Source organism: Bipolaris victoriae (genome assembly GCF_000527765.1).
Source record: "Bipolaris victoriae FI3 unplaced genomic scaffold scaffold_30, whole genome shotgun sequence".
Lineage (NCBI taxonomy): Eukaryota > Fungi > Ascomycota > Dothideomycetes > Pleosporales > Pleosporaceae > Bipolaris > Bipolaris victoriae.
In genome coordinates, this window is record NW_014575362.1 from 200,196 (window position 1) to 228,170 (window position 27,975).

Below are 27,975 nucleotides of genomic sequence, written 5' to 3' on the forward strand. Positions count from 1 at the left end.
GAGATTGTGGAATGTGGTATTTAATCCGGGGTATTGGAGATGGGTTAGTTTGGGTAGTGTACTCGTGTTCTTGTGATTTTGAGTCAAGTGGATGGATGGAAGGTATCTGGGCGTTTTTACAAGGAATGAGGTTTTGGAGGGTGTTTCGGATGGCGTTTACGGCGGCGAGAAGGGGTTTTTTTTTGTAAGGATGTGGTGCGTTTAGTGTCAGAGTTTCTTGATAGGGAAATAGGGGAGGGAGAGATACTTGAATATGGGTTTGGAATGTAAAATTCATGGAGTGAATAACTTGGGTTGGCGTCTTGCTCTTATAGACTTGTTCTTTCTCAGAAGGTTGATTCATATACCGATATTTGCCTGTCTCGAACTTCCATTATGAAAATTTAGGGGTTCATTATATTCACAGGAACACATGCGCATGAAATAAGCTATGCATTCAAAAACAATGAGACGGGCAATGTGGGACGTCATTCTGTGCGAAGAGCAGACAAACACGCCCCCATGATTTAAATCTTCTCCATATGCGTGGGGACTGACGGGTCGAGCACTAAGCGCAGCGTATTGAACGTCCTTTGATTAGAGGAGTGGCGTATCCTTTGGACACATGGTAGGAGAAAGCGCGTGCTGGTATTTCGTAACAATAATTCAATTCTATAGAATGACGGTCAACCATGGTTGTAGAGAAGAAAAGCCTGTAACTGCTCGTGCGCTCCATTACGTAGTGGTCTTGTTGAGAATAGGAGGCGGTGACCACGAGGAGACTAGCCGATGTAGATTGGGTTGTAGTGATGCTGTATCAATGGTCACAATTATCTGGTACAGTTCACGATGTTCCAGGCGCGGGTTGCTGCTTTTTTTCCGCTATGCCGTCTGTTCAGTGCAGGCGCGGAGAGATTTGGGAGTTGCAGGCCGGTTTCCAAAATTCAAACCTAGAAGCAACGTTAGATGGTGCAAAAGAGCCTTGGAGCTGGTGAGGAAGGCTCCTGGTGATACATCCTATATAGACTCGCCAGTCTTTCCTACCAAGTCTTCGGTTTACAATCTCTTTTGCAATGTACTCCGACGATGCTCAGACACATCGAAACTCATGGCTGTTCGGTAGCGACGGATATAACAAAGCGCACCACGGTTGTAGTTTTTGCCTCGTTCTCAACCAAGAAGGCTTCGAGTCCAATCAGAGGTGCCTTTTGGGAGAAGGGTTGGTAGTTATTTTTCATTCTTCTCGGAGGAATCATTCTTGCCTTCATCTTCACCACATAGCACCAGGCAATGGAGGGCACTACACCAAACCCCAACTCGAAGCGACCATTTGCCCACGACCAGAATGACGTTCGGAGGTCGCAGCGGCATGAAAGATCATCTGGTGACCCCCTACCAGAAACACCATCTTGTGTAAGTCATCTTGCCGGCGTTGGAAACTCTTTGTTACACCCGTTTTTATCATACAGTGTATTATTCCAGGCTCAGAAACTGATTTCGTCGCAGACGGCAGAGATTCCAGACCGTAACATTGATAAACTCAAGAATATACGACGCCGTAGAGGTGATGAGCGCTCGAAGGCCAGTATCCAAAGCAACACAGCCTCAGTTCCTCGTCACCAGCCATATGGTCGACATAGAATCAGAACGAAACTGCGGCAGTTAGTTCCAGCTAGTTCGGCGCCAAACTCCTCGGTCTTGGAGAATCAGCAGCAAGAGTATGAACGCCAGATACTGCTTAGCAGTCGCTCTAAGAGAACCGCAAGTCGGGTTGATGGTGCCTTTGCTTTTTTAGCGCAAACTCCTTTGCCTTGTAGTGCTGGCCAGCCGTCCTCGAGCCATCATCAGAGCTACATGTTACCAATGGATCCAGGACGAAGACACCCGTTTCAGCAACATGATGTGTCTTACGGGAACATGCCCGCTGGAAGTGGAGATAGTAGGCTGTCACAACCACGTGCTGTTACAGGGTTCAATGTGGCTCCAGCACCACCGCCGGCCAGCTTTTCACAGCCGCTTTTAGCAGCAGGGACTTACCATCAGGGGAATACATGTGGTAATTTGACCACATGGCAGCAAGGTCAGCCGCGAGATCCAAGTACCTTGGCTGGTTTTTCTCATCCAGGAGACCAGAGTCCTCGACTAATGGTCCCGCCACGACCTTACCGACCAACCGTTGCGGATAGGTATCCAGCGATGCTTTCGACAGGGCTATCGGTGCATGCGGCGAGTCCAACGAATGGACTGTCGCCAGGTAGCTATTATGGCCAACACCAGCTGCTTCCAACACAGTTCGGCATGGCTACCGTCCCAGGCATGGGTACTGGGCAACCACAACAACCGACTGGATATTCAGCAGTGCCTGCAAGCGTTCCAGCAGGCAACTACAGTGGTTTCGCGCCTCGAGATAGTACATATTCCAATGTCTTGAAGTTGGATCCTACAAACCCATATCTCTTGGATCCAGAAGCAGTCGGACGGGAAATGAGATTATACCCGACTGAAGGGACAGGCGAGAATGGAAACGAGGGTCTAGACAAGTTTGGTAATCTCTAGCAGAGCGGAATCAGATTTTGAAAGTCCCTTTTTTTTTGGTTCGGCACAGAATTCTTGGGCACCCCCGAGAGATTCGGGATGCAGATTATCATTCATTCACCTGGGGGGTATTTTTTCTCTTCTTTTCTTTTCAAAAGTTTTCGATTGAGATTCATCAGTACCAATTTGGGAGTTGAAGAGGCTGACTAATCGGTGGTGTAACACTTGCTGTCTTTTATGTATTGGTTGGAGTATTCACTCCTCTAATCGGTCCTTGGAATCCGGAATCTTCCTTGATTAGTATTCTTTTACTGGTAGTATCATTTTAATTAGTACCCCCCATAGTAATGAAATGAGAAGAAAAAAAGTGTGTGTTTGATTTGTCAAGCAGGGACGAGTAAAGAGGGCAACACTGGACCAAGTGATGCACAGTACAGCATGATTTCTTGAGAAGACAAATCCATCTGAGGAATCGCCCTAGCAGATGATATTTCCAAAAAATAGGAACGCACCTTTTTTTTCTGGTTCAAGTCCAAATCGTTAAATTCGTCCAGTATCTTACACATTGACGTCTCAAACGCCACCTCCCCATCCTAGTACTGCATAGGCTATCAAGCCAAGCAGTGCATCCCATGATAATGCTTTGATAGCATAACCACCATCTCCAAGCGACCCCAAAACTCCACCATAACTTAATTCTTTTCTCATCGTTGCTACACTGGCAACTGCAAATCCACCAGAGACGGTGATGCACTTGACTACATCCGCATCCCTAAGACTCATGATGGCGGAGTGGGGGAGAAGTAATATTGCTCTTGTGAGCAGTAGAAGAACCATAAATATGGAATTTGATCGTAGAGCTGGGAGAGCCAGGAGGGAGGCATTGAGTAAGATATTAGGAATCTGCAACGATGCTATTGGGCTGCGACGTCTTGGCGCAGACTTGGGCTTTGTGGGCTCTTTTGAAGTTTCTGCTGGCGCAATGTCCGGAGATGAAAGGTGAAGTTGAATGATGAAAAGCAATACTGTAAAGGATATCGGGAGAATTTGGCTCAACAAGGTGTAATTGCGCACCATTGATGCGTCGTATTTGCGTTCTCTCGCTGCAAATGTATTAGCAAACTCACGCGCTCTAGTGAGGCAGAAAAGACTTACCTTTCTGGGCCATGTAGATATTCCAGAACCATGTTGCGAGAATGGCAGCTTCAGTCCACGCGGCATTGGGCGCGTTCTTGACCAGATCCTGCGCGAAATCCTGGAAAAGCGTCGACTCCAACATCCATCTCTTTAGCTGCTCTATCGTGACATCGCTCGGATTCTGGCTCCTCTTTGCACTCCAATCTAGGAAGTGGGTAATCAAAAACATGAGCATGTTGTAGGATAAAGTCGCAAAGCTCAGGGAAGCTAGAAAGGCGTAGATTTTGATGTGACGCACCCGCGCCGTTCGGGCTGCATCGAGTTTTTCATCTTTCTTCGAGGTAGGTCGGTTAAATATGGCAGCATACTGAGAATATAGGGACCAAGTGATTGCGAAGGTGGCATATAATGCAGCGACAATGTATGAGAGAAAGAGTGTGGTGCCAATGTAGTTGTTTGGTGGTGTGGTGTAGTACACCAGCGCGTCGTATCCTGGAATACTCATGGTGGTATCAATAACAAAGTCAATTACAACATGCCAGGATAATGAAAAGAGATATATGGCAACAAAAGAAAGGCGTATTCTTTGGGACAGATCTAAGGTTTCAGAGTAGGTGATGATGGCTGACGTCATGACACAATTGTTGTCTGAGAACACGGGTGATGAGACACTTCGGCTGCTCTTTCCCTTCCGCTCGAGAACGCGACAGTGAGACGTGACATGTCAACGACATATACAAACCGTGATACTTCTTCATCGCCTCAGGAGAACTTAGTCGGCGACAAGCGCCAAATCACGTGGTGGCTGTGTGCTTGCGAGCGCATTGAATGCCATGACGGCGGTACTACGGTCTGAGGATTGTCGGTCCATCTACGAAGCATGCAATTCGTTTCACACAACTCGGTGGCCGATTGACATAGACCTTGGGTCATGTCGCTTCTGGAGGGAGCAATTCAACCGTAAGCATTCTCTAACACAATCAGAAATGGCGTAAGTAGCAATTGACTGGACGCACGATACACTTTGGGTTTTTTGCCAAAACAATGGCTTATTGACATGTGATATGTAAGGCCCTGAAAATGATTGGAAATGACTCATTTTACTAAAAGGGATTCAATTGATCCAGCTAGCGCGGAAGAAGATAGATAAACGACGTAAATACCGGTGAAGCTTGGGGAACACGACGTTGAGTAGAGGACCTGACTCACTAGTAGCCCGCTCTATCAACCCCAGCACCTTTTGGCCCCGGCTCATCTCGTGACTCATCAACTCGTACCCTTATGCCTCAACGGAGTGCACGAATCACGTGCCTTCAATACTAAGGCAAGAGAGATGGTTGCTCCAACTGCAATTGCGTTTTTCGGTAATGTTGCCAAGACGTACCAGGCAGCCACCATCACACGTATGCATATATAGTGAAGAGTTTCCAACCATCTCTTCAACTCACATCACATTTCAAACTCTCACACACATACACGGCGCAACCAATGATGCAAGCCAACATAGGGAGGCACCTATGCGGGTGCTACATATTCAACTCGGAGACCTGCAAACGTAGCTACTTACCGCAGGTCAATATGGACGCCCACACAACAATCTTGTCAATGGCCTCTCGCACAGTACTGACGCAAACTTTTTTCAATGGCTCCGAAAACGCGTTGGATGAGATAAGGTACTTTCTTTATTATGCCCCAAAAGCGCTTGAGTTACCCTAGGACTAAATTTCGCCATGCAGGTATGCTTTTCCGTTGTACGACGGCGTCAGCGTCGTCGATTTCTACTGCCAAGTCGGAAAACGCACAATTTATGGTCTAGTCAAAGAAAAGAACGATGCCAAAAAGACCTACGAAGAGGCCAAGGAACGAGGTGAAAGCGCTGCGTTGCTGGAACAGCTACCTAATGCCGCCGATGTCTTTACAACTACAATTGGCAATATTCCCTCTAATGCAACAGTGAAAATCACTATCAAATATGTGCAGGAGCTCAAGCATGATGCCCAAGTCGATGGCCTGCGCTTTACCATGCCAACATCGATTGCTCCGCGCTACTACAAAGGTTACTCCGGAGGTTATGCTTCAGAACTACAAGAATCACTAAAACAAATACCTTCTAAAGAAATTTCAATCACCGTGGATATCAGCATGCCTGAGGGTGTCCCGATCAAAAAGATTGTTTCTCCCTCCCACCCTATCCAAGTCACACTTGGTTCACTATCCAGCAGTGCCATTGATGAGAATCAGTCACTTTCTCAAGGTTCAGCCACTCTTGCTCTAGGTACGACGGGACTTGAGAATGATTTTATCCTTCAAGTGGTTGCAAAGGACATCGGTGTTCCTCAAGCAATTTTAGAGCAACACCCAACGTCGCCAAATCAACGCGCTTTGATGACTACCTTGGTACCAAAGTTCAATCTCAAGTCGCAGAAACCAGAAATCATTCTCATTGCAGATCGTTCGGGTAGTATGCGAGGGGAGAACATGACCACTCTCGTGGCGGCACTGAAAATATTTTTGAAGTCGATTCCTCTTGGCTGCACATTCAACATCTGCTCTTTCGGGTCAAGTCATAAGTTCCTTTGGCATAAAAGCCAGATATACGATGAGAAAACGCTGCAGCAGGCGATCAAGTAAGTACCGGCTGTTTTTGAGATCATCACTTGACGATGTACATGACAGCGACCTGTCCAAACTACACAGACTTGTTCTGCAAAGTTTCTTTCGCAAATCAACACCATCCTTTTACTAATTTCTTCTCAGACATGTTCAGGATTTTGACGCCAGCTTCGGTGGAACAGAAACTCTTGCCGCCGTCGAGGCATGTGTCGAAGCCCGTAGCAAGGATGGCCCGACTGAGCTTATTTTGCTCACCGATGGTGACATATGGTCTCAGGACGAGCTTTTCAGCTATCTTTCCCGTGAAACTGAGAGTGGAGATATTCGCGTCTTCCCCTTGGGTATTGGTGGAGGGGTATCGAGTGCATTGATTGAGGGTGTCGCAAGGGCGGGGTGTGGCTTTGCTCAGATGGTCACAGACAACGAGAAGATGGATAGCAAGGTGGTTCGCATGGTAAGTATGAAAGGATAATTTGGTATACTAAACTGTGTGGCTAACATTTTCCACAGCTGAAGGGAGCACTTACTCCACATATCAAGGATTATCGTCTGGAGATCAAATATGAAGATGGTAGCGTCGAGAATGTCGCCGATGGCCTTCGCGTACACCTCGATCCCAAGGACTCCAAGGACTCAAGTGACAAAACAGAAACCAAGCCTATATCATTGTACGACCCTGGTTTTAAAGAAGAGCACCCTAAGGAAGGCGAGTCAAAGGACGTTTTCGCAGGTCTTCCGGATGTCCAGCGTCCAAGTCTCCTGCAAACGCCTCACAATATTCCTTCTTTAGTTCCCTTCCATCGTACTTGCGTATACTTGCTCATTGCGCCCGAATCCTCGCACTTAAAGCTCAAGAGTGTGTTCCTAAGAGGCACCTCCCCACAAGGTCCTCTCGAGCTCGAAATTCCAGTCGAGTCGCGCAAGGATGCCGACGACATGATCCACCAGCTCGCTGCACGAAAAGCAACCCAAGAGCTTGAGGAAGGCCGAGGCTGGATCTCAGGTGCTACCATCGATGACACTGGTGTGCTGATCAAGGAAAAGCATCCAAGCATGTATGCTCTGCTCCAAAGACGCGAAGCCGTACGTTTTGGAGTTGAATTCCAGGTTGGAGGGAAATACTGCTCCTTCGTAGCAGTTGAAGCAAATAAATCCACTATTGCTGAGATGCGCCAGAAAGCTCTGCAAGCAACGATTGACAGAGATGTTGCTAGCAAAGACGAAGAAGAAGAAAGTGAAGATTGGGACATGATCGATGAGGGTATGTCTTTAAACCCCCCAATTCAATTCTGGCTGGAAAATCTAACAACACATCTTATCAGAAGCTCCATTAAGTCAATCTCGGTCGCTCCACTCAACACCGCACTCAAGGCAAATAGCCGGAGCCATGCTCAGTAACTCAATTCGTAAATCAGGCCCAATATCCTATGGCAACGCGGCTGCCATGGGCGGCATAGGCGATAGAAGCTTGAGTCATAGAAGCCTAGGTCGTAGAAGCGGCGGTAGAGGCGGCGCGGCCGCCATGGGCTACTTCAAGCCCCTTCCCGCATCCGCAAGCCAGTCGAGAAGTCGAGGCGGCTTCTGCAACTTCAGTGCGGAAGAAGAAAAAGAGCAAGAGGACGATGACTCGGACGAGGACATGGGATGTGGACTTTTTGATGACGATGAACCTAGTGCTGGTACGTTTTCCACATACACACATATATATACACCCTCCCTACTTTACCCACCCCCTTTCCTACACACATAAATGAGTTCTACATTACTAACTCAATCGATAATTAGCACCACCCTCCATCATCGACCCCGGAAAATTCCTCCAGCGTCTAATCGCGCAGCAATCCTTCTCCGGCACTTGGCCATCTATCCCGGGTCTTCCGTGCAGGGAAATGGGCATCAACGTTGCGGAGGCGATGGAAGTGGCGCAGAGACTCGTTGACGATGGAGTAGCAAAAGACGTGAGCGTGGCGGAACAGTATGTAGCTACGGCTGCGGTGATTAGCTTTTTGGAGAAGAAGATGGCGAATGAGGAGGACACGTGGGAGTTGGTTGTTGAGAAGGCGAGGACGTGGCTGGAGGATACGGTTGATGATGCGTATCTTGACAGGGTGTTGGTGGCTGGTAAGAGTATTGTGGGTGCTTGATGGGCATTTCTGTATGGTGAAGAGGACGGGGTTTGGAGGAGGAAGACTCGGTTTTCATTGTTTGCCTAGGAATCATAGGGTTTAATGAAGTAGTGATATTGCTAGATACGAACTTTTTTTGTGCCTTTATTTCAACAAAACATCACTCGAGTCGTCCACAGTAATCACCATCGCCAGAAAAAGCAAAAATTGTCAAGAAAATACAAGAATATTTTTGGTTCTCTGACGGATCCACGATGCATAACTCCACTGTACAAGAAATATTTCCACTGCCTATTCGTACACCCACACATGCGCAAACTGGAAAATGAAAAAAAAAACACCACACAGCCCCAGAACCCTAACAATACCAACTATTTTCATCCATTTCTGGATTACATGACGGGCGTGACGAAGGCTCCGAAGCACGTCGACCGGCTCGCCCAGGAGCAATGCGATTGAGTAGTGAAATCTCCACGTTGCTTAGAATTCCTGTTCAAAATAAAAACGCATTAACAACATGCCTCAGAGACGTGCAGACGATTAATTGTCTCCAAGCAGGGGCTGTGATTCATGGCCATCTCCGGGGCCGCCCTTCTTCTTCTTACCACGCTTCTTCCTCCTCTTCTTGTTTCCACCCTTGCCGCCCGCGTGTGAGGATTCAGCTTCCGAGTGCTTACTATCCTCTTGACCGTTTGACCCGCTGGTGGTGGCTTTATCATCTGTGTCACTAGAGCTGGTAGTCTCTAGAACAATCTTCTTGATACCGTTGACGTCGACAACGTTCTCGGAGATGCTGCCACTGCGAGCGGTATGGCGTCTAACAGGACTGTGTGCGGGTGTGGGAACCGTTCGAAGGGAGGCAATAGTGCTGACGGATCGGGATCGGCCTCGGCGTCCGTTTTCGCTAGTGGCACTCTTGGATAACAAATGCGAAGTCTCGTTGTCAGCTGCTTTACTCTTGGGGGAGGTATTCTCAAGGTCATGATCCCGCGCTCCTGATCGTCCAGATCGTCCAGATCTCCAAGACATGCGGTCACCACTTGGTGCCATAGTGCCATATCCCACAGCCACGCTGTGAACTCCATCGCTAGCCTCACGCCCTGCAGATGACAATAGGCCTTCACCAACTCCGCCTTCAGGAGCATGCGAATTTTGTGTAATCACACCCTCGGTTGGTGCTGGCTCATGAGATGCCTGGCTATCTTCTGGTATCGTCTTTGGAATGTCAGGGCCGGTCAGGTTAGTCGGGGCGGGCTTGATCTTGACAGTGTTGATGCGCGTTTGTTTGGGCCGGGTAGCAGCGTTCGAAGGACCAAGATGCTTGAGATGCTCGATTACGGCAGGGTCGTCACTGCGGAGAGGCGACATGCCTGCCTTGCTACCGCTGCTACGACGTCGAAGCATGAAAGAAGGTTTTGGGTGGCCGTCAGGCATGTCTGGTAGCGATTTGTTACGTGGCGCGGGTGCTTCGCTCTCTGTTTCGGTATCGGTGACAGGTGCTTCTGAGAGCTTGCGCGAGGCGTCGCTGACAATCTTTCCTCGGGGAACACGAGCGCGTGGGGCAGGTGCCATGCGGCGTATGGCCTTGTGGACATCGATGAAGACATCTGACTCGTCAATGATTTCCCTACTGCTGTCAGTTCGTGCTCGATATTCTACGGTAGGCAATGACTTACTCGCCAATGAGCTCTTCAATGACGTCTTCGAGAGTGACGACACCAACGGCACCGCGAGCTTCAGCGGGGTATTCAGAAACCAAGACCATGTGAGACTTGCCCTCTTGGAAGAAATTAAGAATGTCCAGGCAGCTTGTCTCGGGCCGCGTCTCCGGGAGGGTAGCGAGAGCGAAGTCGCGGACGCGCAGTGCATCCTCGGGGTCGTAAGTGATGAGCATCTTGACAAGCAACATGCCCACAAAGTTGTTTTCGTTCTCAGGGGTATGGATTGGGATGCGCGAGTATCCTGCGGAGAGAATGCTATCCATCATCCTTTCATCGAGGACAGTATCAGATGACATGGTGAAGACATCCTTCATTGGCGTCATGATGTTACCCACGGCCTTGGCCTTGAGGTCCAAGACTGCGGTGATGATGGTAACTTCGTCTTCGTTGAGGCGTTCATGCTCAAGTCCGAGAGACTGGTGCAGGCTGACTAAGGTCTTCAACCCTCCCTTCTTGTAAACGGTGCCGTGGTCCTCGCCGAGGAGGTAATCGAGGAGTTTAGCTGTAGGCCAGGCAACAATTCCCATGATGTACATGAGACCGAGGACAATAGGGGACATGGCGGCGCCAATGGGCAATCCGTAGCGAACGCATATCGACTGGGGTACGACCTCACCGAAGATGACTGACGCGTGTCAGATGTGGACGACAAGCAATAGAGTGGAGTATACATACCGATGAGCACAGTGGAACTAACAACTGCAGGCCATCCTCCGCCAAGGGACCTGTCGAGAACGATAGGAAGCGTTTCGTTTGTAATGACGTTACTCAAAAGCAACGTCACCAGGACCCAGTGCTTGCCTCGCTCGAGAAGCTTGAGTACCCTTTTTGCGTTCTTACGCTCGTGTTTCTCACCAGATGAAGCAAGGACCTGAAGGTAGATTTCGTCCTGGCCCATCAAGCTAAGTGGGAGCTGTTAGCAAGATGACGCACGACAGGGGAGCTCTATTCAACTTACGCGATGGTCAGACCCGCGAAGACACCACCGGCCAAAACCAGCGCGACAGCAATGCCCAAAAACAACCAGAGCTGAGGGTCATCGCCATCTTTTGGGAGGTCGTCGTCGGCCTCTCTCAAAGCGCTGAGAGCGCCGCCAAATGGCATGGGAAGCGCGGCGACCATTGGCGCGAAGGCATGACATAGGCCAATGAAGGCGAGGCGTAGGGTGGGCAGAGACGAGCCATTGGGGACGCGGGGACGAGAAGCGCTGAGTGCCATGAGGGCAGCTAGCAAAATGCAAGCACCGTGGTGCGGGGAGATGCAGACGGCGTCTGTATAAAGAGCAGCGAGACGTAGAGGGCGAAATAACGATGCGGAAATAGCGGCACGGTCGGCCCGTGCTTGTCTGGCTGCCGCTAGGCCAGAAGCTGCAAGTGATTGAGCGCCCAGCTTTTTCCCCAACAAAACAGAGCATCGCTCCCCATGGTGACAGTATGCAGCCAAGGTCCAAGTGCTGGGCAAATCCTTTTGCACCGTCTCGAACCTTGATCCTTCGTGACGAGTGCTCTGATACTTCATACTATTTACTGTCTTTGCAGCCCCGCGCGCAGGAACCAGCCTACATACAAAGTGACGGACGATAGCCGAGGCGGCTGCTGCAAGAGACGTGCCCTTAGTCACGTCTCCACCGTGCCAACGGTCTGGGAACCAACGGCGTCATTGTACATTTTTATATGGGGTGCGGCATTTTGGTGTGCCAAGGGCTGGTCGTGCCGGCTGGCGTCATCCGATGTGGCTTCATCCGATGTGGCTTCACGGTGGCTTGCCATTCCTTACGTGATCAAGTCATCACGTGCTGCTTCTCTCTCTCGACACAGAGAGCCGCCGTTAGCCGCTTCGTTAACCGTCGGCTCCTCTGTCTCTGTCTACGCCCACCATGACCTCTATTCATGTATCTTTTCAAAGCAGCTGCTGTTGCTGTTGGGTAGACGCATTGCTTTCCATCACAGACAAATAATGGCTTCAAAAACACCATCCCCTCGCACATTGTCCCACTACCTGCTGCGGCGCCAAACACTGCTTCGCCCTCGCTGTCACACCCGCATTCCCAACAGGCCATACTCTGCCGCTGCACCTGGTGCACGCCTCAACGGCACCGTCGAGTACGACACCACCCCGATTCTCAATCACACTGCCAAGTCGACCCTCTCCAACCCCGAGCTGCCTGCAGAGATACGGAATGGCCAGACAAAGCGCATCAACCTGTATACTGCAATCAACGAGGCCCTGCGACATGCATTGCAGACAGATGAAAGAGTCCTGGTCTTTGGAGAAGATGTCCAGTTTGGCGGTGTCTTCCGGTGTACAATGAACTTGGCTGGCGATTTTGGCACAGAGCGCGTCTTCAACACACCACTGAGCGAACAAGGACTAGTCGGCTTTGCCATTGGAGCCGCTGCCGAGGGCATGAAGCCTGTCGCAGAGGTCCAATTCGCCGACTATGTCTTCCCCGCATTCGACCAAATCCACAATGAAGCCGCCAAGTACAGATATCGATCAGGTAGCACTGGCGTCAACTGCGGTGGTTTGGTTATACGCATGCCAACTGGAAGTGTCGGACACGGTGCTCTGTATGACGCTACTCAGGATTGTCCTGAAAATATGCTAACACATCATTCAGCTATCACACACAATCACCAGAAGCTCTCTTCACCCATACGCCTGGTCTACGCGTTGTAATACCCCGCTCGCCCGTACAAGCAAAGGGCCTTCTCCTTTCGGCCATCCAATGCCCAGACCCCGTCATTTTTATGGAACCCAAGATACTCTATCGTGCCGCTGTTGAGCAGGTCCCAGTGGATGCGTACCATCTTCCTCTCGACAAGGCGGAAGTTCTCAAGACCGGCAAGGATCTGACAATCATATCCTACGGCACCCCACTATACACATGTTCGGCCGCCATAACAGCCGCTGAGAAGGACTTTGGATGCAGTGTAGAGCTGATTGACCTCCGGACCATCTACCCTTGGGACCGGGAAACTGTACTAGAAAGCGTCAAGAAGACTGGTAGAGCAGTCGTAGTGCACGAAAGCATGATGAATGCCGGCGTTGGCGCAGAGGTTGCTGCGACCATTCAAGAAAAGGCTTTCCTAAGACTAGAGGCTCCAGTCAAGAGAGTGACAGGTTGGGCTACCCATACAGGTCTCATGTTTGAGCAGTTTGTTATTCCCGATGTTACAAGTAGGTCAACAGATTTCCCCAATCACTTATCTTATGCTGATTTGATCAGGGGTGTACGACGCCATCAAGAAGACATTAGATTACTAAACGAAGATACGATAGATAGCGCATTCAAAATAAATATTTTACGACTTTCACAAGCAACTAGAGTTGTCGTTTATTTCATGTCTTTGTCGAGCGTAATCTCAATGCCCCGCATCGTCGGTAGCTTCCTTGCCATGTGGTTATTATGCAGAATATCAGTGACAAGCTTTCCCGAACCTGTTTTGCAATCCACGTGTTTGTAGCGTGATACTCCACACGTGAGATCGTCATTATTTCATCGGTATACTTACCCTACTCAACATAAGCTTACACTTTCCCCAGATTTTCGCTTCCCTCTAGCGGCGGGAGTCCCTTGCGCTAAATCACTAAGCTCCACCAGATCCTCTCGCGCAAACGTCATGACTTTTTACATTTAGTCCGGAGTAGAACCAGTCGATGGGAGCAACAACGTCACAGCTGTCATAGCTCCTAGGTGTCTGCGCTACTGTTGAATCTATGTCACTGAGAATTTTTTGACGAAGTTCTTTCTCTCCTACTTTCCTACACACAACATTCACATTAAGCTTTTCAAGTCGTAAAACGACACCCAGTGTTAGGAAAAGCTCATACAGCAAAATGGCCAGCCGAATCTTTACACCCATGCTTCGCCAGGCTCTCCGCATCTCACAGCGAAACGTTGTCGCAGCACCATGCCGTCGTTTTCTGAACACTGAGACAGCACCTCACCTCTACTCTGCGCGCGCCAAAGTTGTTGGAGCACGGACAGGGTACGCCAGGAATTTCTCAAGTTTATGCATAGCACCGAAAGAATTGAAACTTACAAGATTACTCCAGCCATGTCGACGGTGAAAACCTCAAAGTGGAATTGACAATGGCCAAGGCTCTCGGTGGGGCAGGCGACAAGGGAAAAACCAATCCCGAAGAGCTCTTCGCTGCGGGATATGTACGTCCTTCTACATGCCCCATATCTACCATTGGAGTTTCCCTGCTAATTGAATATATTAGGGTGCATGCTTCCAATCCGCAATGAATGCTTCCGCGGCCTCGCTCGGCATCAAGATGCCCACCACGCCTGAAGACTCTATTGTAGAATCGACAGTCGAGCTTGTTGGCAGCATGAAGGAACTCGACCTAGGGCTGCGTGTCAACTTGCTAATCAAAGTACGAGGTCTCTCTGAGCAGGAACTAGAGAAAGTAGTCAACAAGGCAAGAGAAGTGTGCCCGTACAGCAGGGCAACACAGGGAAATGTTCATACGACTATAAAGTGCGAGACTATGTAGATTTTGCATCAGCATTTCATATACATACATATACATTGCTGCTCAATATGATAGACACCGCAATACCAGAAGCTACAACCGTGCATCTTTCTCAACCTCAACAACAGCCGCCAACGTTCCCTCGCCCACATCCTCCCCGTCCTCAACTTCCAACACCCAACTCACCCGTCCGCGTCGATGACTCCGAACCTCGAGCTCCATCTTCATCTGCTGCACCACACAAATCACATCCCCTTCCTTAACCACATCCCCCTCATCCACCAGCACCTCGACCAGCTTCCCAGGAAAAGGAATAATAACATGCGACGCATCCGCCACATTCCCCCTCCGATGCTGTGCCGTCGCCGCCGCCGCACTTGCAGACGTAGCCGCCAGCGTAATCGTATACGGCACTGCCTTTGGTCCCTCCGCCCCCGCCGTAGTAAACAACACATCCGCCATCAGCTCAGCCGGGAAATCATTCCTTAGCACACGCGTGATTTCCAAATGACTCTGCACTGCATTTTTCTCGTCCTTAGCCATCAACCCAAGCGCCCACGCATCTCCCTTCCTAAATAGCGTATTCGGCGCAGCTACAGCCCCGTTTACTGCTCCCGCCGCCGCTGCAGTTCCCGCATCAAGTCCATTCTCTTGCACCTTGGAAGCGAAGACTAGACTTTGCTGCAGTAGCTCCGCTTGTCGACTTTCCAACCACTGCGTATCGCATTGTCCAGCGAGGAAATCCGGATGCGCCACTATCGCCTTGAGCATATCGATATTCGTCTTTACACCCGCAATGAACGTTTCATCTAGCGCTCTCTGCGCCTTTCTCACCGCATCCGCCCACGATGACGCTGTAACGACGACTTTGGCTATCAGACTGTCGAAGTCGCTGCTTACGATGCTGGGGCGGTTGGCGAGCAGATGCGTATCGATTCTTATACCGTTTCCGGCTGGAAAGGTGAAGGAAGGGATTTTGCCGATGGACAGAGACCAGTTGGATTGCGTGTTTTCGGCTGTGATGCGGAGTTGGATTGAGTGCGCGGTGGGGGGTGTGGAGGGGGAGCGCGGGGGAAGGGGTAAACCGCAGGAGGAGAGTGTGGCGCCTTGGGAGAGGAGGAGTTGCGACTTTACGATGTCGGTGGTTGAGAGAGCCTCGGTGATTGTGTGTTCGACTTGGAGGCGTGGGTTTACTTCGAGGAAGTAGTAGAGTTGGGTAGTGGGGTGGACGAGGAATTCGAAGGTGCCGAGGGAGAAGTAGGATATCTTTGCAAAATGTTAGTCTTGGGTATTGATGGGTTGAAGCATTTGGGGGAACGAACATGTCGAGCCATTTTCAGGGCATCTTCGATTATTTTTGCTATAAGAGAGCGGTTAGGGACGAGGCTGGGGGCGAATTCGATGACTTTTTGATAGCGGCGTTGGATGCTGCATTCGCGCTCCCAGAGGTGCGTTACGTTTCCTGCACCGTCGCCAATGATTTGGACTTCGACGTGGCGGAAGCCGTCTACTGCTGCTTTTTCGGCGAAGACGCTCTTCGAAGGGCTCTCTTCAACTGCTCGTTTCACCGAGGAAGCGAGTTCCTCTTCATTGCGAATCAGTCTGATACCACGACCACCACCTCCGTCTACAGCCTTGACCATAACAGGATAACCAACTCTTGCGGCAAACCGCTGGATATCTTCGACTTTGTTGGTGGGTTTCTCGAGTGCTGGAGATATCGGGACGTTGCCTGAGCAGAGGTTAGTTTGACTAAATGACAATTGATGTTACATGTCACGTACAGGCTTCAGCAAGCTGTCTTGCTTTAAGCTTGTCCCCAGTATTACTTAGAATACCCCACCCAGGACCAACAACTACGGCACCTGCTTCATGCCACACTCTTTTGCAAAAGTCTTCCGACTCTGACAGAAAACCATATCCAGGGTGCACCGCGTCAATCTGGTGCTGCTTGATGATTTCAATGAGTTTATCGATGCTCATAAATGTTGCTGCAGACTCTAGCTGAATCGTATGGGCTGCCCGTACAGCATGCGTTTCATCGCCAGAAGTATAGATGGCGTACGTTTCAATGTCGAGTTCTCGGGCTGTGGAAATGATGCGAGTTGCTATTTCTCCTCGATTTGCGATCAAAAGACGCTTGATGGGTCTTTGCGGTGGTCGATCCATCTCTTTTGGCTGAAGTCCAGTCAAGACTAAGCAAATCTTTTTTCACAGGTGAGAGAAGTCACTTGTTCGGCGCCTGTGAGTGACTCTGGTACGCGGGTCAGTCACGGCAGAGAAAAGGTAACGTTGATTCCAAAGTACAAACGGAGAGGAATCTGGCTCGTTTCAGATATGAGCCCTGCCTATATCTACCAAACGATACGTAACATCCGCACTATTCAGACCCAATGCGACGACGATCTGGGTCGAACGGCTTCGGCGTTGCCGTCGACTAGTCTGCATGCGGAAAACATACCTCGGTACCCCGGCGTTACCCCAACATTCGACGGCACCACCTGTGTATCAGGTCAACTCCCTCCAATATGACTTTCTTGACAGGGTCTCCTCGCCAGAGTTCTGTTTTGTAGTAGTAAAGCAACTGATTCTGACCTTTGATTTTCTCGCAATGGCTGGCGACGAACAGAAGAACTCCCCACCCGCAGACGCGTCAACGCCATCCGACTCTGCGAAAGCTAGGCTTGAGCAGGTCAGCTCGCACATTGCGCCCAACACGCCGAAGCGACGGCGGAGAAAGGCTGCAGATTCAGATTTACCAGCTGATTACTCGGATATCCTTGGTCAGATTGCAACGCTCCGTAAGAGCGCTGCGACTCCTGATACTAGCAATCGAGGCTACCTGCGCCAGAAACAGGCAGGCAAATTATGGGTGCGCGAGCGAGTCGAGCAGTTGCTTGATGAGGGGAGTTTTCAGGAGGTCGGTAGTGTTAGTGGGACTGTGAAGTGGAAGCAACTGGGACCGTCGAAGGAAGAGCCGGAAGAATACGTACCTTCGAATAATGTGCAAGGTATGTTTTATTAGAGATTTGGTAAGCTAGAGATACTGATAGAGTGCAGGATTTGGAAAGTTAAGAGGAAGAAAAATTGTTTTTACGGCTGATGACTTTTCGATACGTGCTGGGCATGCTGACGGTTCGTTGATGGAAAAGACGGTATGTTCGAATGCCCATTTGCTTACGCGCATGCTCATGGATGTAGTTGTATATGGAGAAACTTTCCCTTTCACTTAAACTGCCGATTGTAAAGCTTGTAGATGGCTCTTCTGGTGGAGGCTCTGTCACTACAATTCGCTCATGGGGTTACTCCTACATTCCACCACTGCCGGCTTTCGAACACGTTGTCAACCAACTCAATTCGGGCATACCAAACCTGGGTGCGGTCCTGGGCCCTGCCATTGGCCTAGGAGCTGCACGTGTAGTTGCTTGCCACTTCTCCGTCATGGCTGGAGATATTGGATCACTATTCAATGCCGGACCAAACGTCGTTAAGAACGCCACATTCGAAGAAGATCTGTCAGTAACAGACCTTGGAGGTCCCGCCGTCCACTGTACAAACGGCACAATCGACAACCTAGCACCAGACGAAGCAGGCTGTTTCGAACAAATCCGAACAGTTCTCAGCTACCTTCCAGACTGCGGCACAAGACTCCCCCCAACAATCGACTGCACCGACCCCATTGACCGCACATCAGAAACCCTCCGCTCAATCATCCCGCGAGCCAAAAACCGAATGTACAACCCCCGCGCCATCATCACCGAAGTCGTCGACCAAAACTCCTTCTTCGAAATCGGCACTCTCTGGGGCACAACCGCCATCGTGGGCCTCGCCCGCCTCTCCGGCAAACCCATCGGCATCGTCTCCCTAAACTGCGAAGTCAACGCGGGCGCCCTCGACGCCCTCGGCTCCCAAAAAATAACCCGGATGCTAAAATTCCTCGACGTTTTCAACATCCCCTTGCTCCAATTCGTCGACATACCCGGCTACGCCATCGGCACCGTCGCAGAACGCAGCGCCACCATGCGCCATGGAATCACACTCGCCCGGACCTACTACAGCACCACGATGCCCATCTTCAACGTCATCGTGCGCCGCGTATACGGCGTCGCCGGCGGCGTCATGCTAGACTGCCGGGACCCGCGCATGCGCGTTGCATGGCCGTCTGGGACCTGGGGTTCGTTACCGCTAGAAGGCGGAATTGAAGTGGGACACTCGTTTGAGCTCAAGGAGGTTGAGCGGACGCAAGGTAAAGAAGCACGTGAAAAGCGGTATAAAGAGCTCGAAGCGGAGTATAAGCGGTTGATGAATCCGGTGCGTACGGCGAATGCGTTTGGGATTGAGGAGATTATTGATCCGGCGTTTACGCGGCGCGTGTGCTGTGAGTGGGTGGCGCATGTGTATGAGAGTTTGTTGCCCGAGAGGGTGTTGGAGAGGGTGGCAGGGAAGTTGCAGCCATCGTTTTCGTAGGGGGGTATGGTGGGAGGAGGGTAAGTGAAGATAGAATATAATACATATCGGCCTTTTTTGCTGCACACGATAAGATATTTAAATATTGTTAAGCCCTCATTCAACACGAAGAGTGAAGTGTTGTACCTAGCCGTTTATACGAATAAACACCACCAGCATCCTTCAAAAAATTGCCCTTTCTTCGATCTGAGACGTTAGGCATTAAGATTCTTACACAACACATTCTGTCAATTATCCGACTCCCACTTCTAACCCACACCCATCTTCCTTCCTACTCATCATTTTCTGTGTCTTGTAAGATACAATTGCTACCCCTACTTCGAAACAACCCATACCCACCATCCTAGTTTGTTTTCTCAAAACTACCCCTCAACCCCACCAAGCCCCACCTTCCAAACTCCAAACTCCAAACTTTTACCTACCCAAACATACCGCCAATTCTTTGCACTTTCACGGTTCTTTTTGTCCTCTCGCGAGCGCGGTCACATTGTTATGTTGTACTATATTTATACAATGACAGTAAAAAGTAGCATCGGTTTTGTAGTGTAGCGGTTATCACTCCGGATTCTGATTCTGACATCAGACGATTTCCGGCAACCCCGGTTCGATTCCGGGCAAGACCTCGTTCTGAGTTCTTTTCTGAGTTTATTTTTTGCCGTTGCGAACGTCATCTTTTGCATCGAGTGGAGAACGAGTTGCTTAGGGTCACAGGGTAAAGAAATCTTTTTTGGTAATCTGTTAACGTGTTTTGGGGGGGCATTAAAGGTGAGAAGCGGATTGCCATACAACAAACGAGAAGTGTCCTAGATTTTCAATTTTTTCTTAAATGTACGAGAGCTGGCTGGTATAGGAATAGGATTGCCAGGAAGAGAAAAAAAGGGAATCGTTGTGCAATTCTGGATATTAAATCGATGATTTATTTCTAGGTTTACTCATTCAGACACTCCAAGAGGCTGAATGAACATGATAACATGGGGTATATATCCTCCATCCTACCCTAACCCAACAATTACGTCCTTTAAGCTTTCCCACTACTTCCACAGATATCCATCCACCTCTCCGTCTCCTTCTGTATTGCCTCCATTTGCATATCGATCAACTTTGCCAGCAAGGTTGTCGACGCATTCTTCCGCAGGATATTGTTACCGGCCTCGAGCAACAGTTTGTTTACATTGAGCTTGACGGCGCCGGATCGTATGCAGCGCTGCATGACTTCTGGAGGAAAATCGTTGGTGCCGTGTAGGGCGATGCGTACGCGCTTGTTGACCTGTTTGTTTATTGATTCGAGGCGATCGTAGTGCAATTGACCTTCTTTGGGGCCAGCGGGACCGTAATCGCCGTGTATGTTGCCGATGGAAGGGGCTAGGATGTCGATACCGGCGTTGATGAAATTATCGACGTCCTCGGGTGATGTGAAGAGAGCTGTTGAAATCTAGTAACTGATTGAGAATTTGAAATGCAGGTATTCTCACCCTCAAGATCTCCTGTATCAGCAATACCATCCTCGCCGCCTTCAATTCTTCCACTTTCAGCTTCAACAGCAATTCCCTTGTTGTGACACTCCTTGGTGAGTATCCTAGTCTTGTCCAGGTTCTCGGCCTCGTCATAATGTGACATATCCACCATGACAGAGTCTACAGGCAGGGTTTCAATGATGTCCCGGATGTGTTCGACATCTTGTGCGTGATCGATGTGGAGAGAAAGTGGTACCGTGGCTGTTTTGACGGCATGTGCGGCAGCGTGAGCGAGCCAGGGTAGCTGCTTGAGCGTTGATGGGAAAAGTTGAATTATGAGAGGAGATCGTTTGGCTTCGGCTGCGCGCACCAGTGCAGTCAATTGTTCCAAGTTGTATCTGAAATTCCTTAGTTTTTCGCAAGGTCTCCGGACGTGCTGTCTTACGCAATGGCGGCCATGACGCCGTAGTTGCCTGCCTCGGCGGCGTTAAGGATGGACAGTGTACGGTTTTCTTTGCTGATAGTCATGATGACCAAGTTGAATATGTGTATATGAGAGTAGCAGACTCAACAACAGTGCAGACAAATTGGTCGCAAGAATGTATGGTGGCTTTGTGCTTGTGATTCACAATTCCGAGAGGGCTCGGAACTGAAACTTTACATGATGACATGACGGCGGACCAAATGTCGGAGGAAACACGGAGATGCTGGGTCGCTGATTGGAGCGCGAGACGAGCAGCCTCAATCCTCCTCATGCTGTATGTATGATATGGCTGAGCAGAGCGGGAGGGAGAGTTGGTGCCCGCTGCAAGGGCGGAAACAGATGTGCCGCGGCTGTACCTCGACACGAGGCACAAACATGCAGACCACCGGGAAGGCCCACTCTCAGTAACCTGCACCCCGCTTTTACCCCATCCTATTGAGCCTCACCCCGCGATGGATTTTGTGGGGAGCGGAAGCGATTCCAGTAACCCCCCGACATCCGCCCCGGTACGCTCAAAGCGTCCCGTAGTTCTTAGGCGTTGTTTATGTCCGTTCCTGGCCTCAGTACCTAGCCACGTTAACATAAGATTGGGCTAACGGAACGGTTCAATCAAAGATTGACTTTAGCTGCGTAGTGGGGCCTCGTCTGATCGTACGAGCGGAGTACTGCGGCAAATGTGCTAAGCACGCATGTCGGCATATGTACACGGCTGTGGGGGTGGGGTGGGATTTGAGTACTAGAGTTTTAATCATGATTCAGTACTCCAGTATTTGGCAAGGTCCGCGAGTAATGTTTTTGGCGGGAATCTTGTAATGTCAAGAGTCTGCTCCAAAAGATGCATGATCGCCGTCTGCTTGACTGGGTCCTGTACGCTTAGACCAGCTATCAATTGTAAGCATAATTTTAAATAACGTATTTAATGGTTGCATGCTTACCGGTGTAAATGGCCTGGATATTGCACATGGCACTGGACATATCTTTTGATTGATGGGACAACGCAATACCGCATATCACTTCGACACTCTCATCCAAGGCTCGTTGTCGAACTCTAAACTCATCGATACCTCCTATCGATGGCTGGTTGATGAGAACCAGGATCCGTCCCACGTGAAAGCTCTGAATGGCAGCCGCAAACGAAGGAGGGTGGATCCAGATGGGTGTGAATGATTCACCTGGTCTAAGTGGGGGCCCTCGATAGATGGGTTGGAACGAAGAAGGAAGCGCTTTATGCCAATCTTCAAGCGCTTGGAGGAGCTTTCCGGCTTGCTCAATGCGCGTATTTATGTCATACTTTTTCTCAGTCGCAGCAAAGTCTATACACCTTCCGCAAATATACACGATACGCAGAGCTAATTCGTCGGGGTTCAGGTCCATCAAACGCTTGGTAGGCCTCCATATAGTCAGAACCCGTCGCCCTTCACGAAAAGCAACCCACGAATCTTGACGTAGCCACTGCCACCAAGCAGCCCTTCGCAGCGGATCCCTGCATTCTCCATTGTTGTTTTGACTCCTTTGAATCCAAAATATGCCACGAAGATGCCTTTCCCATGCACCGTTGCTGTATTGGCCCTCAGAGTCCCACATCTCATATGTGCTGATGAGGATGGAGGTCGAGATGATTTCCCTCGATTTCGAGTATGAAGGGTAGAAGAGGTTCTTGGAGAGATAATGCAGCGTTTCGTAGTAATACTGTGTTGCGACTTGAAGTAACGGGTTTCGTAAATTGGCACTGGTGCTTTCGGGGTTCGGTGCATGGTCTTGGAGGCTGAGTTGGTGAAGTTGCGGCTCGCTCAAGAGCGCCATGTGACGCGCGGCTACAGCAAGCAGGGACTTTAGCAAACCCACATTGTGAACGGCTAGGGCGGGTACAACCGTGGTGAATTGCTTGGAAGGGTCACTCAGATCCAGGATGGGTCCAATGACATTGACGTAGTGTCTGAAAAGAACAAGCTCATCGTCTGTAACGGGTATAACTTCGGTCGAGTTCCATTGCTCTTGCATCTGAGAGTCAGATTCGGCTGTTTGGTCCTGTTGGCCTAGCTGAGGATCTACATTCGGCGTTGCTGCTTCGGGGCTCTGAGCTCGCGACATGGCAGTCCTCTCGAGGTCGAGATTCAGATTATACTTGTCAATATTGTTCATGGCATCTTCGGCAAGCAAGTCGTAGTAAGCTAGTGGGGCGGAATTGGGCGATGGCAGAGAATTGATGACAGTGGAAGGAGACTCAAACAAGAGTTCAGGTGAGGCTTGCCAAACCTGGGGATCGATTTCCCGAGGAAGGGGTCTTCTAGCAGAGGCAGCTGAACCCGGTGAAAAGGCTGTGGAGGCAGGTGAAAAGGCAGCAGACGAAGAGGCGTCTTCATGTGCAGGCGACGTGGACTGCACCGAGCCTGACACGGTGCTTGCTGTGTCTGCCAACACATCCTTTGAGGATGAGTAGACGCATTCTCGGTCTGACTTTGTGCATGTTGCACAGCGAGGCCTGAGTTCGTCACATTTGACCCTTCTCCGTCTACACGTAAGACTAGGCGGGTTAGCAGGAGTTGTGATGCAGCAGGATTGATTGTCCAGCGGGTCTTTGTGACGCGTTGGAGCAATGGCACGGCGAGCTTACCAACCGGTTGTTGTGCGTAGACCCTGTTGAGGGCGGAAAACGTCGGGTCAGTGAAAACGGGACAAAGGTTGGGTGTGCGTGGACTTACTCGCGCTCTTGAAGGGCGGGGTTTTCGAGGCTTAGGAGGGCCTGTAGAGGATGCTGGCATCACGAACAATGTCGTGCATGCTGGTAAGACTTCGCGTCGAGGTCCTTGTGTCTTCGCTTAGGACTCGGACCTGATCGCGTGGGGAAACAAGAGTTGGAGACAAGACGGACCAGCTACGCCAGGACCGAATAGGCTTCTGGTGGATAGTGCTGGAAAGGATTATTTCTCACAGATAATGGCAGCAGCAGTACTGTGGGGATCTGAAGGGGCGGCAATGGTGCAGAATGCATGCGGCTTGGGAGGCAACAGACCCCGCGCCAGTCCTGAGCACTATCCCCGTCCGGCTCAAGTAGGGATGGGATGCCTAATATATTGGACGCGTTGCCTGAGCGCTGCAATTACTTCGGTTCAGACGGTATTTCAGGACACGCAAATAATATCCTCAGCGAACTACAACAAATAATAATCCTGGGGGTAAGCCCCAAGGCACAGCGGGAGCGACATGGATACCCGCAGGAGGCTGACTCATTTGTCTCTGTCTCGCCTGCCGTCTGTCGCGCGGGAGCTCCTTCCGTGCAATGGATGATGCCCTCACTCACCTCCAAACTCCAACCCTCGCTTCTCCACCAACCCCAATATTCCCAGTGCACACACACACACACATACAACAACACAAACCAACACACATATTCTCTCTGCAGAAAACCCAATGGAAATTCATTCATCATCACGGCCAACAGGCCGGTGGTCATCTATCATCACACAGACTCCGCCCAATGCAGTATTATCGTGAAACAAACGAAACGCGTACAAATGAACAGCCACAGTCACCTCTACTCACTACCATGCGCCGACAATGCCTGCCACGGGAATGTCAATGCCGGTCGTATAACTGGCTCCGTCGGAGAGCAGATATACGTAGGCTCCGCCAAGTTCGCGAGGATCAGCCAGTCTCGGCATGCCGCCATAATATTGCATCTTCAGATTCCAGTCAGGCGCCTTCTCAACATAGTACGTCATCTGCGTTCGCACGAAACCGGGCGAAATGGAATTGACACGAATCCCATGCTTCGCCCACTCCATGGCTAGCGTGTGCGCCATGTTGCGAACAGCGCCCTTGGTCCCTCCATATGGCGCCGACGGTGCTGCCCTGTTTGGCCGGTACGAGGTCATGGATGCAGTGAAGACAATCGACCCCTTTATGCCCAGCTCAATGAACTTTTTCGCGGCTGCCGTCGCGCAAAAGTAAGCGCCGAACACGTTGAGATTGAACAGCTGCTCCAGCTGAGGGCGGTCAAAGTTGAGCGCTGGCTGATGCTTGGTCATTCCCGCGTTGGCAATCATGCCATCTATGCGGCCCGACTCAGCTACAATCTGGTCAACCGCCTTGTTGACGCTTTCCTCAGACGTGACATCGCAGTGCAGGTAGTGCACTCGCTTCGGGTTCGCCTTTTGAAGCGCCTGGAAATCCTCGCCCGGTTCAAAGAGGTCGAGCGAATATATCTCTGCCGCATCGTTTGCAAGGCACACCGTTGCAAGTCCCAGACCAATGCCTGTAAGTGCCCATTAGTGTCGCTCCCGAGCGCCCGAGAGGGGTCGACCAACCTCTGTTTGCGCCAGTGATGGCGATCACTTTGCCCCTGAGAGTGATTTTCCAGTCAAAATCCTCCTTTGGCTCAGTGGTTAGGTAGACGGGGTTCGGCACGCTCTGCTCGACTTGGGTGCCATTGACTTGACCATTGGGAGGCGCCGTCTGGTCTGCCTGCGGCATGATTGCAGAAGGAGACATGAGTGGAATGCGGTTAAAAACAAGCTGCTTGAGGAAGTCTAATGATATATGGAAGGTACAGCGAGGGAGCTGAGATACTTAAACCGGTGGATGGCTGAACGCCTACTTCACAGGCTCCCCGCATGTTTAAGTACACCACCACATTTCCTTAACCCCACACCAGCTCGTGGCAAGACAATTTTTTACTTCGCTACCGAGGATCCTTGGAAAAGAGCGGCGCGTATTGTCACCGTACCGGAAATCCACCCGACAGTGAACCAACGCCAGAACGAATTCGTGGCGAATGCATGTACATCCAGCCGGCAGACGCTGATTTGGTCCTCGCCGGCGAGCTCTCGCTTATTGACACACTCTCGCATCGAGCCGTACTTTTCTGCATGCAGTTCTGTGGATAGCGGCGGCCAATCGTTGCCACCACTGCATCAGCCCAGCAGCACCGCATTGAGTAATCTCGGCTAATGTTCTAAGACCTGGGGTAGGCGGAAAAGGGCCGATCCACTCTGGGGATCGATACCACCCAGGCATTCCTGGGCAGTCACCACCAAATCTTGAAAAGACAATAAAACAACTTTGCAGAGAAGTTCTATAAAGCTTTAAGCTGTCTCACAATAGCAAGGATATCTTTGCGACTGTCTCTAGAAAGTCGTAGAAGGTACCTTTTTATCCCCTGCAAAGCGTACCGCATGCTTGGGTTTTTTGTGTAGACACTTGCTTTTTTACGCCAAGACACCATGTCGTCAACACGACATTCGTTCGAAGCCAGCGACATCAAAGATATGGATACAACAAAACAGATTGAGGTATCTGAGGACTTTACTTGGACGCCCGAGGAAGAGAAGCAGTTGGTAAAGAAAATTGATTCTTTCCTGCTTCCAACCATGTGGTTGATGTATCTGTTGTCCTATATGGACCGCACAAAGTAAGCTGCTACCGAAGAATTGAAGTTGCAAAAATTGATCAAGTACCAGTATTGGCAACGCAAAAATTGCTGGCATGGCCACTGATCTGGGTCTGACTTCCAATCAGTACTCAATTGCTCTAGTTGTCTTCTTTGTTACATATGTCGCCTTTGAACCGCCTTCAAATATGCTCTTGGTCCGACTGAAGCCTTCCATATATCTTCCCGTCATCATGGCCATCTGGGGTGCCTTGACTTGTGTTATGGGTGCTATCCACGATTTTAAGCATCTCGTTCTGCTTCGTATCTTTGTTGGTGTCTTCGAAAGTGGCTTCGCTCCTGGTATCATCCTCATCATCTCGTCCTGGTACAAGAAGGACGAGCAGTCGAAACGCTTTGGTGTGTACATGTCGGCCGCCATTCTCAGCGGCGCCTTTGGAGGTCTCCTTGCCGGTGCTATCACTGGAGGTATGGAAGGAACTGGTGGTTTACGAGGGTAAGTGGATTTTCAATGAAGATCTCAGGATTTCAGCCCTTTCAACATACTGATTCATCTCCGTGTAGCTGGCGTTGGCTGTTTATCATTGAAGGAGCTGCAACTATCGTCTGGGCTGGAATAGCCTCTTGCCTCCTTTTGGACTTTCCAGCGAATACCAAGCGGTTGACTGATCGCGAGCGACTCATCGCTACTGCACGTCTCCGAGGAAGTGGTATCCAGACATACGTGAGTGGCGACGTAAGAATCGGCAAGCTAAAGTCCTTCCGCCTTGCAATCATGGACTGGAGGACTATCGGACTTGTCCTCGGTTATATGGTGAGTAGTCTGTCGTGTTTATCAAAATCGCATAACTAATACCTTCAAGGTCATTGTCGGCTCTTCCACCCTTTCCTACTTCTACCCCACGCTGGTCAACGGCCTCGGCTACAAAGACACTGTCACCGCACAGTACATGACTGTTCCCATCTATGCCGTCGCATTCGTCTGCACTGCAGTAACGACATACTTTGCCGACTCTATCTCTATGCACCGTGGCCTAGTCATTGCATGCTGGCTCACATTTTCGCTCATAACCTCTATCCTGGTCTGTGTGATTTACAACTTCACAGCACGTTATGTCCTCCTCGTCCTCATGGCTGCCGGTCTGTGGTCATCCAACGCCGTTTCCCTATCGTACGCCAGTGCAACATTTGGATCCATGGAGCCTGAAGTCAGGGCTATTGCTATCGCGCTTGTCAATGCGCTTGGAAATCTGGCGCAAATCTACGGCGCATACCTTTTCCCGGATGATGACAAACCAAAATATCTCATGGGCTTTGGCGTTATCTCGGGAATGCTGGGTTTTGGTGTTGTTGTGTATATCTTTCTGCATGTAACTTTGAGGCGCAAGGATGGTTTGAAAAGTTTCTTCTAGAGGACAGGATGAATTGTCGTTTTGTACTATGATAGACCATCATTACCGGTAGTGACTGTATTTGTAAAGAATAGAACGGATAGATTATACATACCATGAAACCGGACGCGTAAGAAACAAAACTATCTATACAGCCATTGTACATATGCCCCATTCAAGAGTCTAACCAAAAG

General features: G+C 50.2%; 12 protein-coding genes across 12 annotated transcripts; 6 read left to right on the plus strand and 6 right to left on the minus strand.

Annotated features, from left to right (window-relative positions):
- Positions 1-799: 799 nt before the first annotated feature.
- Positions 800-1,995, plus strand: COCVIDRAFT_95653 (hypothetical protein; the record flags this gene model as incomplete). The annotated part of the gene is made up of 3 exons (XM_014702516.1): positions 800-970; positions 1,303-1,410; positions 1,495-1,995. Coding segments are annotated over 3 exons (780 nt in total), but the record flags the coding sequence as incomplete, so codon positions are not given.
- A 1,092-nt stretch (positions 1,996-3,087) lies between these two features.
- On the minus strand, positions 3,088-4,156 carry COCVIDRAFT_95853 (hypothetical protein; the record flags this gene model as incomplete). The annotated part of the gene is made up of 2 exons (XM_014702517.1): positions 3,088-3,617; positions 3,670-4,156. 2 exons carry the CDS (start codon positions 4,154-4,156, stop codon positions 3,088-3,090), a joined length of 1,017 nt encoding a protein of 338 aa, XP_014558003.1.
- Positions 4,157-5,142: 986 nt separating this feature from the next.
- COCVIDRAFT_95705 (hypothetical protein) lies at positions 5,143-8,408 on the plus strand (the record flags this gene model as incomplete). Its single annotated transcript, XM_014702518.1, has 7 exons — positions 5,143-5,324; positions 5,388-6,278; positions 6,409-6,718; positions 6,775-7,525; positions 7,587-7,658; positions 7,722-7,943; positions 8,050-8,408. The coding sequence occupies 7 exons, from the start codon at positions 5,143-5,145 to the stop codon at positions 8,406-8,408; spliced, it is 2,787 nt and encodes a 928-aa protein (XP_014558004.1).
- A 522-nt stretch (positions 8,409-8,930) lies between these two features.
- COCVIDRAFT_95654 (hypothetical protein) lies at positions 8,931-11,329 on the minus strand (the record flags this gene model as incomplete). Its single annotated transcript, XM_014702519.1, has 4 exons — positions 8,931-10,017; positions 10,067-10,736; positions 10,787-11,013; positions 11,070-11,329. The coding sequence occupies 4 exons, from the start codon at positions 11,327-11,329 to the stop codon at positions 8,931-8,933; spliced, it is 2,244 nt and encodes a 747-aa protein (XP_014558005.1).
- Positions 11,330-12,067: 738 nt separating this feature from the next.
- COCVIDRAFT_95848 (hypothetical protein) lies at positions 12,068-13,378 on the plus strand (the record flags this gene model as incomplete). The annotated part of the gene is made up of 3 exons (XM_014702520.1): positions 12,068-12,681; positions 12,732-13,291; positions 13,341-13,378. 3 exons carry the CDS (start codon positions 12,068-12,070, stop codon positions 13,376-13,378), a joined length of 1,212 nt encoding a protein of 403 aa, XP_014558006.1.
- Positions 13,379-13,951: 573 nt separating this feature from the next.
- On the plus strand, positions 13,952-14,617 carry COCVIDRAFT_36641 (hypothetical protein; the record flags this gene model as incomplete). Its single annotated transcript, XM_014702521.1, has 3 exons — positions 13,952-14,103; positions 14,171-14,279; positions 14,342-14,617. The coding sequence occupies 3 exons, from the start codon at positions 13,952-13,954 to the stop codon at positions 14,615-14,617; spliced, it is 537 nt and encodes a 178-aa protein (XP_014558007.1).
- A 72-nt stretch (positions 14,618-14,689) lies between these two features.
- Positions 14,690-16,765, minus strand: COCVIDRAFT_36642 (hypothetical protein; the record flags this gene model as incomplete). The annotated part of the gene is made up of 3 exons (XM_014702522.1): positions 14,690-15,862; positions 15,919-16,328; positions 16,381-16,765. The coding sequence occupies 3 exons, from the start codon at positions 16,763-16,765 to the stop codon at positions 14,690-14,692; spliced, it is 1,968 nt and encodes a 655-aa protein (XP_014558008.1).
- A 442-nt stretch (positions 16,766-17,207) lies between these two features.
- COCVIDRAFT_36643 (hypothetical protein) lies at positions 17,208-19,063 on the plus strand (the record flags this gene model as incomplete). Its single annotated transcript, XM_014702523.1, has 3 exons — positions 17,208-17,607; positions 17,657-17,751; positions 17,798-19,063. The coding sequence occupies 3 exons, from the start codon at positions 17,208-17,210 to the stop codon at positions 19,061-19,063; spliced, it is 1,761 nt and encodes a 586-aa protein (XP_014558009.1).
- A 1,018-nt stretch (positions 19,064-20,081) lies between these two features.
- COCVIDRAFT_36644 (hypothetical protein) lies at positions 20,082-21,045 on the minus strand (the record flags this gene model as incomplete). The annotated part of the gene is made up of 3 exons (XM_014702524.1): positions 20,082-20,485; positions 20,536-20,915; positions 20,963-21,045. 3 exons carry the CDS (start codon positions 21,043-21,045, stop codon positions 20,082-20,084), a joined length of 867 nt encoding a protein of 288 aa, XP_014558010.1.
- A 704-nt stretch (positions 21,046-21,749) lies between these two features.
- Positions 21,750-23,763, minus strand: COCVIDRAFT_95708 (hypothetical protein; the record flags this gene model as incomplete). The annotated part of the gene is made up of 4 exons (XM_014702525.1): positions 21,750-21,883; positions 21,937-23,525; positions 23,616-23,638; positions 23,704-23,763. The coding sequence occupies 4 exons, from the start codon at positions 23,761-23,763 to the stop codon at positions 21,750-21,752; spliced, it is 1,806 nt and encodes a 601-aa protein (XP_014558011.1).
- Positions 23,764-24,543: 780 nt separating this feature from the next.
- On the minus strand, positions 24,544-25,492 carry COCVIDRAFT_36646 (hypothetical protein; the record flags this gene model as incomplete). The annotated part of the gene is made up of 2 exons (XM_014702526.1): positions 24,544-25,256; positions 25,309-25,492. 2 exons carry the CDS (start codon positions 25,490-25,492, stop codon positions 24,544-24,546), a joined length of 897 nt encoding a protein of 298 aa, XP_014558012.1.
- Positions 25,493-26,223: 731 nt separating this feature from the next.
- Positions 26,224-27,802, plus strand: COCVIDRAFT_25515 (hypothetical protein; the record flags this gene model as incomplete). Its single annotated transcript, XM_014702452.1, has 4 exons — positions 26,224-26,411; positions 26,461-26,886; positions 26,955-27,204; positions 27,254-27,802. The coding sequence occupies 4 exons, from the start codon at positions 26,224-26,226 to the stop codon at positions 27,800-27,802; spliced, it is 1,413 nt and encodes a 470-aa protein (XP_014557938.1).
- Positions 27,803-27,975: the final 173 nt, after the last annotated feature.